This window comes from Pleurodeles waltl, chromosome 10 (genome assembly GCF_031143425.1).
Source record: "Pleurodeles waltl isolate 20211129_DDA chromosome 10, aPleWal1.hap1.20221129, whole genome shotgun sequence".
Classification (NCBI taxonomy): Eukaryota; Metazoa; Chordata; class Amphibia; order Caudata; family Salamandridae; genus Pleurodeles; species Pleurodeles waltl.
In genome coordinates this window covers 714,444,134-714,460,728 of record NC_090449.1, presented here as the reverse complement: position 1 = coordinate 714,460,728, position 16,595 = coordinate 714,444,134, and the positions used below count along the sequence as shown (strand labels likewise).

The following is a 16,595-nucleotide window of genomic DNA, read 5'->3' as shown; positions in this document are numbered from 1 at the left end:
ACGTAAATACTGTGTTGTACAACTTCCATCGATTTTGCTTTAAATCCAAAAATGATAGAAAGTCAAAGAACAACTGTATTTTAGAATAATGTCATTTTTTACACAAGCATACACTTTTATGATCCTGGATGTTAATGCTGACTATACCTTGTCCAGTGCGCTCATAAAGTGTTGGTCACCGTTCAAAACTGTGTTGACAAGTTGAACAAATTTACTATGCACTTCCAGAACAGACTCTACAAATAGAGTTGGCATCTGAAAAATAGAAGAGACAATGCTATGAGCATAGGTTTATTTAAGCATCTTTTAACAGCCTACCCAAAGTGATAGTAAGCCTACCAACTAATCACAACAACAACATTAATGGTGCTTCAACTGAAGACAAATAAAGTAGGTAACATTTATAGCTGCAGAAAGTTCTACTCTACTAACGGTGTGAACATTTTAATTTCACAAACAAGTGACATAAGGATTTCCAAGCAAAAAGCAATTTTAGTATCAAGAAAGGAAAAACACCAATACCTGGAGATGACTGTGTCCTGGAGATTTAGATAATGTGTCAATGCAAATTTGGTTTGGCAATTACATTTAAGATCTTCTATCCAAGAATATCACTAACAGGTTATTATTATTTATTTTTTTTAATCAGTTTTTATCGTTATATCAACCAACAGGCAACACAAAAGAAAGATACAGGTGTTTACAATATGTTCCAGGGAATAATACAATAAAGTTTGCCTTGGTTTGTCACATTTACTATTCCCGTGCATGGGCCTCCCCACCTATGCATACACGGCTACGCGGGAGCCCTCGCGCACGTAAGCGGGAGGCTGAGGAGGTAGTGTTCATTTGAAGTGCGATATTAGCACACCATGCAAGATAGCAATTGAGAGATTGAAAGTACTGAGGAAGGACACAATAAAAAGATCAGGAGCGGGTTGAGCGAGCGCCGGGGGGATGGAGGGGGGGAGGAGAGGAGGCAGAGGAGAGGGAAAAGAGAGGGAGGGGGGGCATGGCCCATCACACAAGGTCTAACAAGCCTGCCCGAGCCAAGGCCGCGCGGCCACATCCGCCGCCCAGGAGCGAGTCAGGGAGATCCCAGGGGCCAGGTCCCCGCTCGGGGGGAGGCCGATGGTGAGGCAGCCCCGAGAAGAGGGAGCACCCACGGCAGCAGAACCCGTTACGGCGGGCGATGTAATCAAGTGCTCCAACACCCTCAATTAGCCTGCCATTGGTGAACCACTGTGGTTTTTAAAAAACAAATTCCCCTTTTGTTTAACAATATGCCTGGGCGCCTCCCTGAGACCATGGCGCAATTATGCATGTTGGTTTACGACTTGTGGTATTTGTGAAAATAGCCGATTTTGTTGGTGTATTGGAAGCATCTTTTAAGCGTCAGGTGTCGCCTGTTAATCACTATATTCATGGGGGTCGCTCGTCATCTTTGCTTTCTACAGCTATCACAAAGGAATTCCAAGTGTCCAGGCCCTTGACCAGGATCCCTTTGTCCAAGAGAAGCTGCAGCGTTTGCACCTCAGCTTTAGTCCATTGCAGCAGCTCAGCACGCCATTGGTCAATACCCGGGCCACCCGGCGCTTTCCAGTGCATGGCTATAAGGCGTCTATACAACACCAGTGCTAGGGCAATACATCGGAGTGTTTGTTTCCGATTTTTGGGACTCGGACCTATTCCCAGTAGGCATAATTCGGGACTGGGAGATAGTATGATGTCTGTCCACTCGTTAGCAAAGTTATTATGTCGTTCCATATGTTTCGGATTGGGGGGCAGTCCCATGTCATGTGGAAGAAAGTGGCCTCTGTGGTTCCGCATCTGGGGCACGTTTGCTGCGACTGGGTGAACATGCGCGTTATGCAGTGGGGTGATAGATAGGTTTGGTGCACGTAATTGAACTGGGTGTAGCGGAAGCGAGGGTTAGGTGATACTTCATAAATCATTTTCATAGCTTGGCTCCATGCATGTTGTGATAGGGGTTCTGATAGCACACAGTCCCATCTATTTTTTGCTTGTTCCTGCGTATGTTCGATGTGAGTGGTGAGGGTTTTATATATTCTCGATACATTTATTGGGGCGGTTATACTTTCTAACAAGTCATGAAGTGTGGGGGAAACATTGGGTTCCGAGTTACCGCATTTCCAACGAGAAACTGCTCCATAAGCTATAAAGCTACCTTGTCCTAAATTATATTTGTATATGTTTGGAGCTGCCCATCACTATATATGTCATCGATTGTACGTATGCCCCTGTCGCACCATAGGCTCAGGCATACCTTGGTTGCTATTTTTGCAAGTTTCGGATGAGCCAAAAGTGGGAGCCCGGGGGAGTATTGTGGATTTTTATCGCCAGATAGTGCGAATCGGCCCCAGACCCAGTACGCAGTGGTCAATAGAATGTTCTGTGAATGTTAAGGGCTGTCGCGGTCCATAAGGTAATGCAATATCTCGGTATTACCGAGATCCGAAAGATTCGTCTGTGTTTCTGCGCTGACGGGGTTACCGAGCCAGACAGATCTCCATTGCAGTTGAGCGGCTGCGTAATATAATTTGAATCTGGGGGCCCCTAATCCACCCAGTGTAAGTGGTTGATAAATATTGGATAACGCTACATGTCGTCGGCCATTGCCCCATACCAGGGTGGTCAGTAAACTATTCAAGGGTTTGAAGAAGGAGGCAGGCAGTGCCAGTGGAAGGGCCATAAAGAAGTACAAAAGGCATGGTAATAGTATCATCTTTGCTATGGCGACTCTACCCATAGGCGAGAGTGGGAGCAAGCACCAGAAGGGCAGGGAGACCTTGATGGTCTAATCGCTTGACCGAGGTTGCCGTCCCTAAGGTCCCGGTCATCGTGGTATATGTTTATTCCCAGGTACTTAAACGTGGTGTGGCACCACTTCAAGTCAACCGGGTTAGAGGACATCCTGTGAATTTCAGGAACCCAGCGCATGGGAAATATGCAAGATTTTGACCAGTTCACCCTCAGCCCGGCCACCGAGCCGAATTGTTGCTGCAGCCTCAACAGGTCGGGCAGGGATTCCGTGTGATCGCGGAGGAAAATTAGCTCATCGTCCGCGTACAGGGACACTATCCGATGTGCGTGGCCATCACAGACGCCCCACGACGGGGCTAATGCTCGGAGACGGACAGCCAGCGGCACAATGGCCAGAGCAAACAAGAGTGGGGATAATGGGAATCCCTACCTAGTTCCCCTTTCTATATTGAGTGGCTCAGAGATCGTGTCGCCTGTCTTGACCCTCGCTGATGGACTAGCATAAAGCACCTTTACCCAGTCAACATATGTCTGTCCTAAGCCCATGCGATGGAGCGTTTCAATCAGGTAAGGCCATCCTAGGGTGTCAAATGCTTTTTCTATGTCTAGTGACACTGCAACCTGGTGATAGTCACCCTCTGGGGAGTTTGCCATTAGGCGTAATAAATTCTGTATGTTACTGAAAGTGTTGCGGCCAGGAATGAAGCCGGATTGGTCTTGATGAACCAGTTCTGATATCCATGGGAGCAAGCAATTGGCTAAGATTTTACTGAGTAATTTGCAATCTGTATTCAGCAACGATAATGGCCTGTATGAGCCTGTAGTGGGTCGCGGCCAGCTTTAGGTAATACCGCTATCAACGCTTCGCGGCAAGTGTCAGGCAGCTGGCCACGTTTTAGGGCCTCCGTTAACATTGCTAGATATGGGGTTAATGTTTGAGCCGAGAATGTGCTGTAATATTCAATGGGTATACCATCACTACCGGGCACTTTGCCGTGTGTTAATTGTTGTAGGGCCCGTTGTACTTCTGTGAGATCTATCGGTCTATCTAGGTCCGCCACCTGATTAGCAGTTAGGCGGTTTAGGCTAATGCCGAGAAAGAACTCGCTTAATTGTGTTGCAGAGTGTGGGGTTAGAGCTTTGTATAGTAAGCCATAATACTCTCTGAAGGCACTGTTTATATCTGTTTGGTTATTTAATATTAATCCTATGTCTAGGCGATGACGCCTATGAGGGAATTCCGACGTTCGTTACTTATGAGCCATGCTAGGAGTTTGCCTGATCTGTCCCCCTCCGCATGTGTGCGGGCCATGTAATGGCGATGATCGAAGTGCCTGAGTCGGCTATCTATCTCATTCCATTGAGTACGAATACTGGAGAGCTCCGCTTGTGTGATCGTGCCCTTTGCAAAGTTGCACTCTGAGGAGTGAACCTCTTGTTCTAGTTTACGGAGCTCTCGTGTCAATGTTTGACGTACTCCCACTGTCATTGATATACATGCCCCCCGTATGACTGCCTTGTGTGCATCCCACTCAATAGCTCTGGAGCTTGTTGTCCCATCATTTTGGGTAAAATATGAAGAAATGTGTGTGGCTATCTCTTTTCTGAACGGAGGGTCATGTAGTAGCTGGGTTTGAAGGCGCCAGGTTGGAATACAGGGGCGTGGTCTACCCCATCTAATGTGTACACATCCCACTCAATAGCTCTGGAGCTTGTTGTCCCATCATTTTGGGTAAAATATGAAGAAATGTGTGTGGCTATCTCTTTTCTGAACGGAGGGTCATGTAGTAGCTGGGTTTGAAGGCGCCAGGTTGGAATACAGGGGCGTGGTCTACCCCAACTAATGTGTACAATGAGTGGGCAATGATCCGAGATTACCCTGGCAGCGTAGTCCGCGCCCATAATTCTATGTGTTAAGTACTGTGAGGTGAAAATGAGATCAATACGGGTGTGGAGGAGATGCACTGGGGAATAGTAGGAGTATTCTCTGTCGTGTGGGTGTAGATGTCTCCATGTATCTATCATACGGCGATCTGTCATCCATGATTGTAGTGTCTGAGTTTTCACTATTGGAGCGGCCGCCATGGGGGGATGTGATCTATTCATCGGGGGGGATGTGATATATCCATCGGGGGGATGTGATCTATCCATCTCTATTTGAGGGACGCAGTTCATATCCCCACCCCTGATGCAGGATGTAGTTAAGTCATTTGATAGTTGTGAGATCGTTTTTTGTAGGAATTCACCTTGTCTAACATTCAGAACATATAGCCCATTAATTACTAACGCCTCCCCATCTAGTAAACCCACTAATTGTATGAACCTGCCATCTTTGTCAGTTATGCTGCATTGTACTGTGTAAGGGACCCCCGGGGCTATCCAGATCAGTACCCCTCTGGCGAAGGATAAGTTTCCAGAGCCATAGACCTGACCCGCCCATCTCCTTTCTAGCCACGTAATATCTTCTGGTGTAATGTGTGTTTCTTGGAGAATTGCTATGTGGATATGGTGGTATTTTAAATATGCGTGTATCCTATTGCGTTTATTTATTCCCCATACCCTTCATGTTCCAGGTTATTATATTGTATATAGGTTCCTTATTCATAGTGTTGAGTGGTACTGTGAGGAACCATTCAGGTTGATCCCAGGATCCCAGTTCCGCATTCGTCCGCCAATCGCCGCCAGCCCACCGCGCCCCATCCGTCCCTCCCACCCCCCGCACCCACCCGCAAACAATACCGACCTCGAGGAAGGAGGATAATCCCAAGATAGGAGAGGAGAAGAAAGGAAGAAGAGTAGCAAAAAAAAAGGATATTCCGGACAGCGCCCGATTTTTAACATAGTGGCACAACCGGTGCCTAAACTAGTGTCCGGGCAGTTCATTTCCATTCGGGTACCGTTCAGGTGGTGAGGGGCGTGGATTGATTGAGGCCGGGCCCCTGGTTGGCTCACCTCCAGGATGATGCTTTCCCTGCGTGATCCTGTGTGTGGCCGTGTTATCCAGTAGGAATCCGTTGAGGCTTCCGGAGCGGCAATCAGCCGGTTCCCATCCAGAGGAAGCCGTGATCTTCCGCGTGTAACTGCGGGGAGGGGGTAGCCCCGCCCCAATTACCGCAGCATCTGGAGAGGCGCGATGGGCGCCCGTCCCGGGTTCCTAGAGTTCGTCTGCCAAGCGCGGAGTGAGGTCAGGGCCGACCAACAGCAGGGAGAGGGATGGGCTAGAGTCCCCTCTAGGTGAGGCGGCATCAATAGTATCTGCTTCACTCCTGGTGTCAATTGATGATCGGGTGAATGAGCTGGTTTCCTTTAGGATTTGCGCTTGATCTGCTGCTATCTGTGATTTTGTTGGACGCAATGTTGCTTTCGACTTTTTCTTCCTTCTGGAGCTGGGGGTGATCCATTCTTCGTTCGCTGCGTCTTCCTTGGCTGGGTCGACCAAGCCCTTGGCATGAATCCATGTCCATGAGTCCTCGGGTGTGGGGAACATAAGGGTTTTTTCATCAACTGTTATGAGCAAGCGTGCTGGGAACATAAGTGAGTAGGTGATACTATGTTCACGCAATAATTGTTTGATCTTAACATATGCGGCTCTTTTACGCTGTACCTCCATTGTGTAGTATGGGTAAGCCATTACGTTGCTGTTTTCCAGGCTGATTTGGTTTGAGGTTCTGAAGTGTTGGAGGACTGAGTCTCTTTCTCTATGATTTAGGAACCATGCTATCAGAGGACGATGTGGCGCTCCGGGCCGAGGGGGTCTGCCCGGAATTCTATGGGCTCTCTCTATCACTGGAGCTTTGGTGGAGTCCTGTATTTTCATTATGTCTTTCAACCAGTTCTCTATGAACTCCTCTGCTCTAGGTGACTCTATGCGTCGGGGATGCAGAGAAATCTGATGTTGTTACGTCTTGAGCGGCCCTCCGCATCCTCGGCCCTGCGTTGCAATTGCCCTAGTTCCATTTTCATTTGTTGGATTTTGGTTCTCATGTCTGCCACCTCTGGTTGGACGGTTTTTAGTGCCAATTCTGTGTTGTGCACCCTTTCTGTTAGTTTGCGATGGTCAGCGCGGAGTAGTGAGACTTCCAGGACCGCAGCGTTGATTTTCCCCTCCAATGAGGATTTAGTGTCCATTATTGCTTGCATGATTTTGTCAAACTGCAGAGAATGCGTGCGCAGTGTTTCGGTCAGTTGGAGAAGTGTGGCAGATTGAGTATCTGGTTGACCTGCAGGCGGGGGGAGTTCACCATCCATGTGAGTCCCTGGTTTGGGGTGTTTTGGTTTAACCATGGCTTTTCCAGAGGGCGGCCCTACCTGGACTGCGCGTCAGGACCGAGTTGGGTGGAGTCGTCAGAGGGCACAGGCAGATCGGTTGCGGGGGCCCGCATACAAGAGGCAGGCGATTCTGAGCTGTCAGGAGGGCCGGTGAGTGCTACAATGATTGAGCCCTCCGAGGGGCCGTCCAAGTCGTATTGATTGAGGATACCGGCTTCCTACTTGGCGAGTGTTCCGGGGAGAGTCTTGTACCGTTGTCGGGGTTTGGTGCACGGAAGATTTGGGGGAGGAGGGGTGGAATATTCTTCAAGCAGTTACACCTAGCACCCAGGGGGTTGTCACTATGAAGTGCCCCAGACAGGCGTCAGCAACTGTTGAGATGTTGATATATCTAAGTGAAATTGTGAGGGGGACTAGTAGAGGCCGTTTGAGCCACTCTTGCGTTAGAGCAAATATTTTCGGGTTTCCTCAGCAGCTAGTCGCCGCTGCCAGCGCACAGGAAACGATCAGGCAGGTATAGTATATCCCTTACAATGCACTGATTGGGGGTGGGGAGAGTACTCGGTGAGTGAGGCTGATGATCTCTGATTTGGTGGTATAGCGTTTTTGTAGGCCGGAGGCAGTACCCCAGAAGGTTTGTTTGAGGGCGCGACTGATTATGCGCTTGAGTAGTTTGTCGCTGTGTGAAAGTTTGTATAAAATGGTGACTTTGCAGACAGTCCACCTTGTGTTACGATCCCACCCTCAGAACACATTGCTTGTGGGACATCCAATGTGTGAGCCCACTCCACTCACAGCTCACCTTATTTCCTGCTGTCCGCTTTCATTCCTTCCTGGCGCTTTATGTCTTTATCTCTGCTTCGAACTGTGCATTTTGCCTCCGGCTGTTTTACTTCTGGTGACGTCGGCAGCCTCTACCCAGAGACAGTTGGTTTGCTTAAAGTCAGCTTTTTTTTCTTTTTTCTTTTTTGAATCTGTTATTTCCTATTTCCCACGTTTTCCTTCCGCGTTGTCTGTCCCTTGGATGCGGCAGTCTCTGCAGTGTGCAGGGGTCATCCGATGCCTGCGTATCAGCGCATTCAGCCTAGGCCCCAGCGCACGCGGCGCCCAATCCAGGAGGGGGCCGGGGCTCGTGCGCAGCCGAAAGGGAAGCCCGGTGCGGTCCCATTGAGGAGAGAGATGCTCCGGTGAGTGAAACAAGGAGCAGGCTCCCGGGCGCGGTGCGTGTTTGTCTCCCCTCGCCGTACTCGTCTCCAGGCCGCACAGCCGGGGCGCAGCCGGGCCAGGGCACAATGCGCGCTGCTCACCTCTTCCGGCGGGGGAAGCCCCAGACGCCGCGGCTAGAGCGCCCGGGCGCCCCCGCCACAACAAATAGAAAAAGCCCCGGGGGGGACTCAGGGAATCCGCTCGTGCGCCGCACCGCTGCCGCTCCTCATACGGCACGAGCGGTCGAATCCTGCAGTCCCGGGCGCCGGCTGCGCCGCCGCCCCAGCATCTCCGACTCCTCAGCTCATATACCGCTTCCGCAGTCCTCGAGTCCTCGGTGTCGCCCCCAGATGGAGAGGGGGGCCTTCTTGCTTGGTGGTCGACGGCAATGGGCACGGCAAGGCACAGGATAATTACTGTGCTGGTGGGCCGTGAGCGGAGCTCTTTGTTCAAGTGTCCGCTCCGGCAGCCATCTTGGCCATGCCCCATCACTAACAGATTAATTCTGTGAAAAGAGTCAATATCACTTGGAGTCATGTCCTGTTGGCAAGCAATGATGGACAGCATGATTTTAGAATCCTTCCTTTCAAACAAAATTCTGAAATGTCTGCAGCTTATGCAAAGGAAACTGCTGAAAACTAATTAAAGTTTGATCGAGCTAGCACATCATCACTGAAATATCGGTAGTGCCATCAGAAACACGAGGTTTTATGTTGTAGGTTTGAATGTAGCTGCTTATCAGAAGTTTATTTTAGGTAATTACACGATATGTCACACATTGAAGTGAAATGTTAGGTACAACCTTAATTTACTAGTGTAGTTCTAAAGCATTTATGCTACTTCTGCATGTAATTAATGTCAGGCATAGTGTTTCCAAAAGATGAAAAATTATGAAGCTTTTCATTGTGGTCTCTATAAATTACCTGTGAGACGTTAGCAGTATATTTGTGGGAGTTAGAATCTTATTATACAGTCAAATAAAGCATAGAGTAGTTCACGTGCAGAAACTGGTGCTAAAATGTATTTAGAAGCTCAAAATAAAACGATCCTAGAAGAATCAAACTCTACGCCGATTAGAGGAAAGAACTGCATACGTGACTTTGAAAAGAAACCATTATCCAAGGTATTAGAGGCACGAGAAATCCTTGGAGCCCAACAGCGAGAAAAGGTAGTGCAAAATCTGTTCCATTAAAATATTTTACTACTTTTTTTTTTGCAAAACGTTGCTGAACCAGCGACTACAACTTTCTTGCCAAGCCGAAGACTATTTCCAAATTTCCAAATGGAGCATTTGCCTTGAGTTTTTTTCCTCTACTATACCCAACCGCTTAGTAAGTTTCCACAGAAGGGCTTATATCATTATCCATCCAGTGCCATCGTTTTTCTTCATTACCAATGGGATTTTGAGCAACTCTTTAGAAATGTTTATCAAGTAACACTCTAAGTGAACACAATTAACAAATAGAAAATATACCTAAAAATAATGCATAGTACAAGATTGCATACAACTAAATAAAATCATCTTCAAATATAAACGGTGACTAACAAAATCAAAGCTCTAGCTGTGTCACTGTTTACAGCTTGGTTACGGCAGTTAGTTACGTTGTGCCTATGCAAATTATGGGCAACATAAAATCTCTGGATATTAGATAAACTATCTGTTTTCACAGTAGTCTTCATCAAGAGAGTTTAAGCAAATTGTGAACATCTATATAAACCAAAACATTTTTAGATGAGCTTTATGTGCAGGTATGAAAAATTAGGGTGATAACCAAAACTGAAATAGCTATTAAGTTTTATAAAAACTTTAATAAAAAGTGATGCTTTTTAATTCAGCCTTGATGGTGTCGGTGTGGCTTAGCCAAACGTGAAGTAGGGCACTGTTCCTTGCTTCCATTTGGATGAACAAAGCAGGTGTCCCTCAATGCTCCAGCTGCTGGAAGACACTCTGATGACTGCAGGGCAGCTGTTTGCCAGCAAGGTACCAAGCTACAGCCCTTGTGGGCCATATGGAAAGGAGCCACGAACCGCAATGGGAGTTAAAGGACTGGGTGCCATCCTGCATCTGTGTGCAGCTGATAGTGTAGACCTACAAAGATCAAAATAAAGAGCTCCAGGACACAATGGGGAGGGGAGGCTCAAAGGGACATATGGAAGTGTGCTCTCCAGAAGCCTGAAAGGAAAAGTGACACTCTGGTCAACCACAGGAGAAATAAAGTGGATGCCTACTCCACCTGCTACATTTAGGAAAGGGAAAGCAGAGGCTGTATATTAGTTAGCGAAAATCAAAGAGGTCACTCAATAAAGAACAAGTGGCCCAACTCAGCAATGAAGAAGCAAAACAATATACTATACGGCAAATATTTAGACCTAAAAAATCACTCCCATTCAAATAGCATAGGAATAGGTGGCACCAAAGGGGAGTCGAAAGTCATAGCATTTAATAAGGGACTTGCTCTACTCAGACGTCCTTAATCTGAATGTCCCGAGTGAAACAGTGCTGAGCCTAAATTAGGAATTCCAGCTGCACTGGACATCAGAGACAATCCAATACCTGGCTATCCATTTAATTCTCACAATTAACAGAACCTCACCACTTAAATACTGACCAATGGTAGATCAGGTTCAATGGAACTGCAAAGATGGTACACAAAATCTGTTCATGATTCCACCGCATAACTGCTGTTAAAATTGCATTATTGTCAAGGTTGCTGATTGTTTTCAGACGTTAACACTGCCCACCACCTCAAGAATCCTGCTTTCAATTCAGGGTTTGATTGATGACTTTATATGGGAGGGAAAATGTAAGAAGATATGCAGCTGACAATGGCGGCTCAATCCATAAGGGAGGAGGAATCACTGTCCCTGATGTCGCCTGCTACTATCAAGTTGTACAATTCGGTAAAGTAGTGAAATTTTTTAAGAAACAAAATGGTTTCACATTCTGTGCTTGCTCTTATAGAATTAATTTACTTACAAGATTCACTAGCTTTTTTAGATGAAGACTCTCATATCATGCACGCTTCTTGAATCAGATTCTATCCCGAACACTTTTTAAAGCTTCGAAAAACATTTCATTTATTAAAGGAATCATTTTAATGGGGCCTGATAACGTCAAAAGGGCCCCAGAATTCTTCCTGACGGGCTCCACAATGCTATCCTTGGTAAAAACGCACACTTAAGATTCGTAGAACGAGTTTAAAGTAATGTGCTAACTCCAATCCTAGCATATTTGGAGGGGAACAGCTTCATTGTGGGATTGATGGCAGGTACATTTTTATAGGTGGGTATCGCTGTTTTTAAGAATACCTTTGCAGTCTTCAGGTAGTACTAGACTGGAAACCTGCTGTCCTGCCAACAGCATTCTGCCTGAGCATATATACACCAGGTCATGCCTGATAGACAAGACTGTCAAGGTCAGGTGGGGAGCAGGGCAAATAATGCCTGGCAGTTTTATCATCTTGATTATTCTTAGTCTGTGTCACGGGGTACTCCTGTGCTATCAGTCTATTAAAAGAGAAATTCCATGCGAGCTCTTGTGAGGGAACCTGGAGCTTAAGTTCCGAAAATCTGCTTCTGTGCCTATTCTTCTTTAAAAGACATTTTGTAGGGCATGACGTGCTGTTTCCAACTTCATATTTCTATCCTTGGAGGAATGCTACCAGCAGCAAATTTCGTTTTATCACCTGAGCAAAAACAATGCATGCAATGAATTATTTAGATTATTAAAACTGCATGAAAAGTTGTTGTTTACAAAACGTTTAATAATTTGAAGATCAGAATGACACCACAGACGTGCACTGAGGCCACTACTACACATATTGTTGTATGCTTTTCAGTATTAATCTTTAAAATTCGGTCCAAAAAAGGATCTTCCTTGAAAAAAGTCTAATTATCACATGAGCCAGTAGCTTTGATCTGACTGCAGAAGTTTTCAAAAATTGCTGTTTTATTAGTGGCCCAATCAGTGTATTTTTGCTGCCCATGTGAAATAGCATAAAACTCTACACATTCCACTATCGTACAATGGAGCAGATAAGCACACATTTCTTCAGTGGAATCCAAGACGTCATCTGTGGATATAGTTTTAACTGTATGCTTTCTTTATTCCACAAACGATTTGAAATATATGTTGAGCCTCATACTTCTCTTATTTTTACACTGCAAGTTGAATGACCGGAGTTAACTCCTTCAGGTCTAGCAAGGTGGTACAATATATTGACATCATGAGTATGAACAGGGAACAATAATGCCACACATATTGGGGTTTACAGGTCTATGCTGAGGAATGCGTTAAGCTCGAAGCCTTGGGTCATGACGGGTTATGTGTCAAGAACCTTTACATCAATGAACCTTTCTTCTATTTTGATTCGGATTTTGAATTTGATATTGAATTTGATATGGAGTTTGGTGGAGGTCAGGTCATCCTTCTGGGAAATGGTTTTCAGTGTTAATTGATGGCACACTATTCATCGTTTTTTGGAGACCGCATATGAGAAACATGGAGATGAAACGTGTGCGTAAGGTATGAAAATGTTATCAAGTTTCGGAGTCGCTGCGGGGAATGCACTGGTCCATGTTCCATATTCAGTTTAAAATCCTCTTCTTGCCAACAGGGCTTTCTTTGGATGATGACCCCCCCCCCACCAAATGCATTTACGACAAACTCAGCTAGTGAGTCCCTACTTGTTCCTGATGTTTATGAGTTCATTTTCAATTCTCTGTACCACACTTTGAGCAAGCTTTCTGTTGTGACAGCTCTTTTTCTGTGCTCGCATCTCTCAGACAGTGCTGATCGATGTCTAGGAAATTAGTAATCATGGAACATTCCTTTAGGCCTAAGCATTTACATATTTGGTTATTAACTCTTTTTCTCTACTCTTATTTTAATGCTGTTGCTGTAATAACCCTACCACCAAATTGCCATCTAGTGTTCGTCACACTTACAAATAATTCAATCAATGACCCATTCATGAGTGTTTAAACTTATTAGACAGCAAACACGGTTTCCTTAAAGAACAATACGTTTGGATAGGTAAGTAATACTCTAAAAGACTACAATTTCAATGTTATCCCACAGGGAACTGCTGTCAATTGCCCTTCTTATTTCCTCAAAATGTCCCTTGCCAAGCTGAAATTCATATGTGCCCCGAAGGTCTCTGTTACAAACTACCTTAAAAAGCCTCACTAGCCAGCATATGAACCAAAGGCAACACAATCTATGTTCTTCTGAAATTGGCTTCTTCCATGAAGATGTCAGTGGAGTTCAAATGGTGTATCACATTGCTTACTCTATCCCTAACATTTTGAATCGACATCCGTGATGACAAGCATGTATACTAAGGCACTGGAAATATTCTCTAGTTGAGTGGCATGCCATTTTCCAAGGAGAGCTCCCATAACAAGACACAGCAATACACCGTGGATTCCTACTAAGCACACCACTGTACTACTGGCGTGGAATAAAACAGTCAATGTGACTCGCATCTTTATCAATTTCAAAACCTTTACACAAAGGTACCAGTTTTCTGCAGACCAAAGTCTAAAATCTGATTTGAGTCCTTAGTTACTCCTAATATTGTAACAGGAAGAATCCGATGTTATGCACGTGTTCAGCAGTGGGGGAAAAATGAAACGTCCATATGATATGATATGATATATTATGAATCCTCGAGCGGGAGCTACCAATTCGGATTCAAGGACATTCTGTATTGTTGCAGAGAGGGAGAGGAAGGGGAAGGGGGAGAGTGGGAGAGAGAGATGCAAATGAGTGTGGGCATTATATATTTCATGAGGAACCATTTACAGACTGCTGACAATGTGGTGAAGTACTGTTTGAAACTAAAAAGATTTTTGCAGGAGCAATCCCCTCCGTGGTTTGTCATGAGAGATACAAAGCTCTACAGAAGAAAAAAAGTCATCCCTCAATACAACACCCAGCAACACTAACGTGGAAAACATTTTCTCTGAAGGGAGCAGCAATGCTTTGCAGAATTCTCTGGAGTACCAAAGCGGAAGATCAGATATGCCAACTAGATTAAGAACCCACTTGAATGATTACCCCCTTCTATAGGGTAGCATGCATGCTCCCACCCCTTCTATGTATGCTCCCAACTCGAACCAGACTGACTTCTTGTGGTGCCTTTACGCCGTATTGGTATGCTGGAAACGCCTTCCTCTGGAGGACTGGAGGAGAATTCAACAGAGTACTCGACACTCGGTTGGACCATTCACACACAGCACCAACCCAAACATCACTAGCCCCCCCACTCCAAAAAAAACAAACGAATTGCACACTAATTAATGGCCTGCCTGCTCTGGAACCCAGTGGTCAGGCATTACTCCGTCTACTTACAGACTATACCCTTTACAACATGCAAGTCTACAATGAAGTGGGAAATGATAAGACAACCTACAATCTTGTCACTACCACAATGACTTTTAAATACGTCAGGAGCTAGAAATCCTTTCATATGTTTGGACAGGATAGTGTGCTCTACAACACTCTGCCATCACAGTTACCGCTGCTGACTACTTGAGCAGGATGGTTTCTAATCATATTTCCTTATTGTTCACCCTGATTTGGGGCAGGTCTTGACCTGCACACAAAAACTCCCTTCGGGGATCAAACCCTCAATGTTGGAAGACCCTGTATTTCAAAGCACACTAGCAGATCAGATCATAGACTAATATGAACATAATGCGTGGTCACATGTGGTTGGTCGGATGCTCGTTGGGGCATCTCCCTGCCCAAAAGCACTCACGAAGTTTCACTATACGCAAATTACACGTTGTTTTACCTTGCTGAGCACGCTGAGCACGCCTCTGTGATCTATCAACTTTTTCTAATTGTCCGGCCTCCGGGTTAGCTGGAACAAATAATATCTTATTCCCCTGGCCACAGCAGTACTGCAGAAGGGCAGGCACCTAGGGGGGCACGACAAGTGGCGGGAGCCCTCGTCCTTCTGTTATTTTGGGATCCAGGCCTACTATGATGACTGGAATCTTCTAGATGGTAATCTCACGGTGGCAGCAACCACTCTTTGTTCGCAAGTGGCCTTTTGGTGAAAGCTTCCGTTATCCCCTCTGGGCCGAATCACAGTCTCCACAATACCGATCACTCTTCACCTCTTATATTATTTGGTTAACCTTCCCTTGGTATTGCCATGATGTTTCTTCCAATAGCTTGACAAGATGAACTGCAGACTTATTAAGCACGGCACACATCGTACTGTTGGGTCGCCCTGTCCAAACTATGGCTTCCACTGGAAGCTCGGGGGCTCCCAATTTCGAGCTCCAAAATCTGGCAGCAGAGTTGCAGTGGTCGGCATGCTGGATATCCAGGTCCCACTTGGCTGACATGGAATCCCTAAAGTGGGAACAGCTGAAGCAGAGATAGCCCCGGCACTCACTAGGCAGTCAATCATCCTTGACTACCGCATGTGGCCCTGAAGACCCTCAGAAAAAGCTATAGAATCACCTTGGACTCTCACTCTTACATCCCGGCGCTAAGTCTGCTAGGCCTCCCGGTGGGGCAAGAACATCTGACCAAACATGAACTCCACCACTGCAACAGAGCTGGGATTTCAACACTGGAGACCTGCTCCACGATGGTCAGCAACTCCTCTTTTCGGACTTGACTGAGATGGCAGCGGTCCAGGGGGACAATTAATCACATATGGCCGGGTTCAGCAAGCCCTGGACAGCCTTGGGATGCATAGGTAGACTGAGTAAGTCACCAACCAGTTCACAAACACCCTCTCTACACTCCAGGTTCAAGGTGGAGACATATCTTGAATCTAAAAGATCTTAGCGACCCACTCCTGAGGATCCTTGTAACTCCTCAGGGACATATTAGAAACAGAGCTCTGCCTGGCCTTCCAAGATAAGGAATGGTCTCAAATCCTTGAATAACACCAGAAAGTCTCCTGGAATGCAATACAATTTTACCTTTTGCCCAGCACCCAACTTTCCTCAGCAAAGATACATAGAATTTTCCCAGAGGCCTTAGAGACTTGCTCCAGCTTCAATGGCCCTGCAGCTGACTTAAACATGTTCTCTGGGACTACCACAAATTCAACCCTTATTGGGCTGAACGGTGTAGGACACTCTCCTCTATTACTAAGGTGGCTGGCCTGCACTCCTGGGGGGCCCTGGGTTTCCACAGACGCTTAAAAAAAAAAAAACATTGTAAGAATGGTGGCCCACTATGCAGCGCAGTGCACACTGGCAGACAACCCTTATCCGCTTGGCAGAGGCTGAGGCCAAGGCCTTGCACAGGGAGGAGAACAGAGGCCTACTCCATTGCCCAGCAGCCAGGACTCCTGGAAAAGCTG

General features: G+C 46.2%; 1 protein-coding gene across 2 annotated transcripts in view; it reads right to left on the bottom strand.

The window, feature by feature from the left end:
- Nucleotides 1–16,595, bottom strand: part of CUL2 (cullin 2) — a 454,610-nt gene that overhangs the window by 152,236 nt on the left and 285,779 nt on the right. For both annotated transcript variants that reach the window (XM_069211221.1, XM_069211220.1), the window contains exon 11: nucleotides 148–255. In XM_069211221.1, the coding sequence (XP_069067322.1) occupies nucleotides 148–255 (108 nt within the window). The remainder of the gene's footprint in view (nucleotides 1–147; nucleotides 256–16,595) is intronic.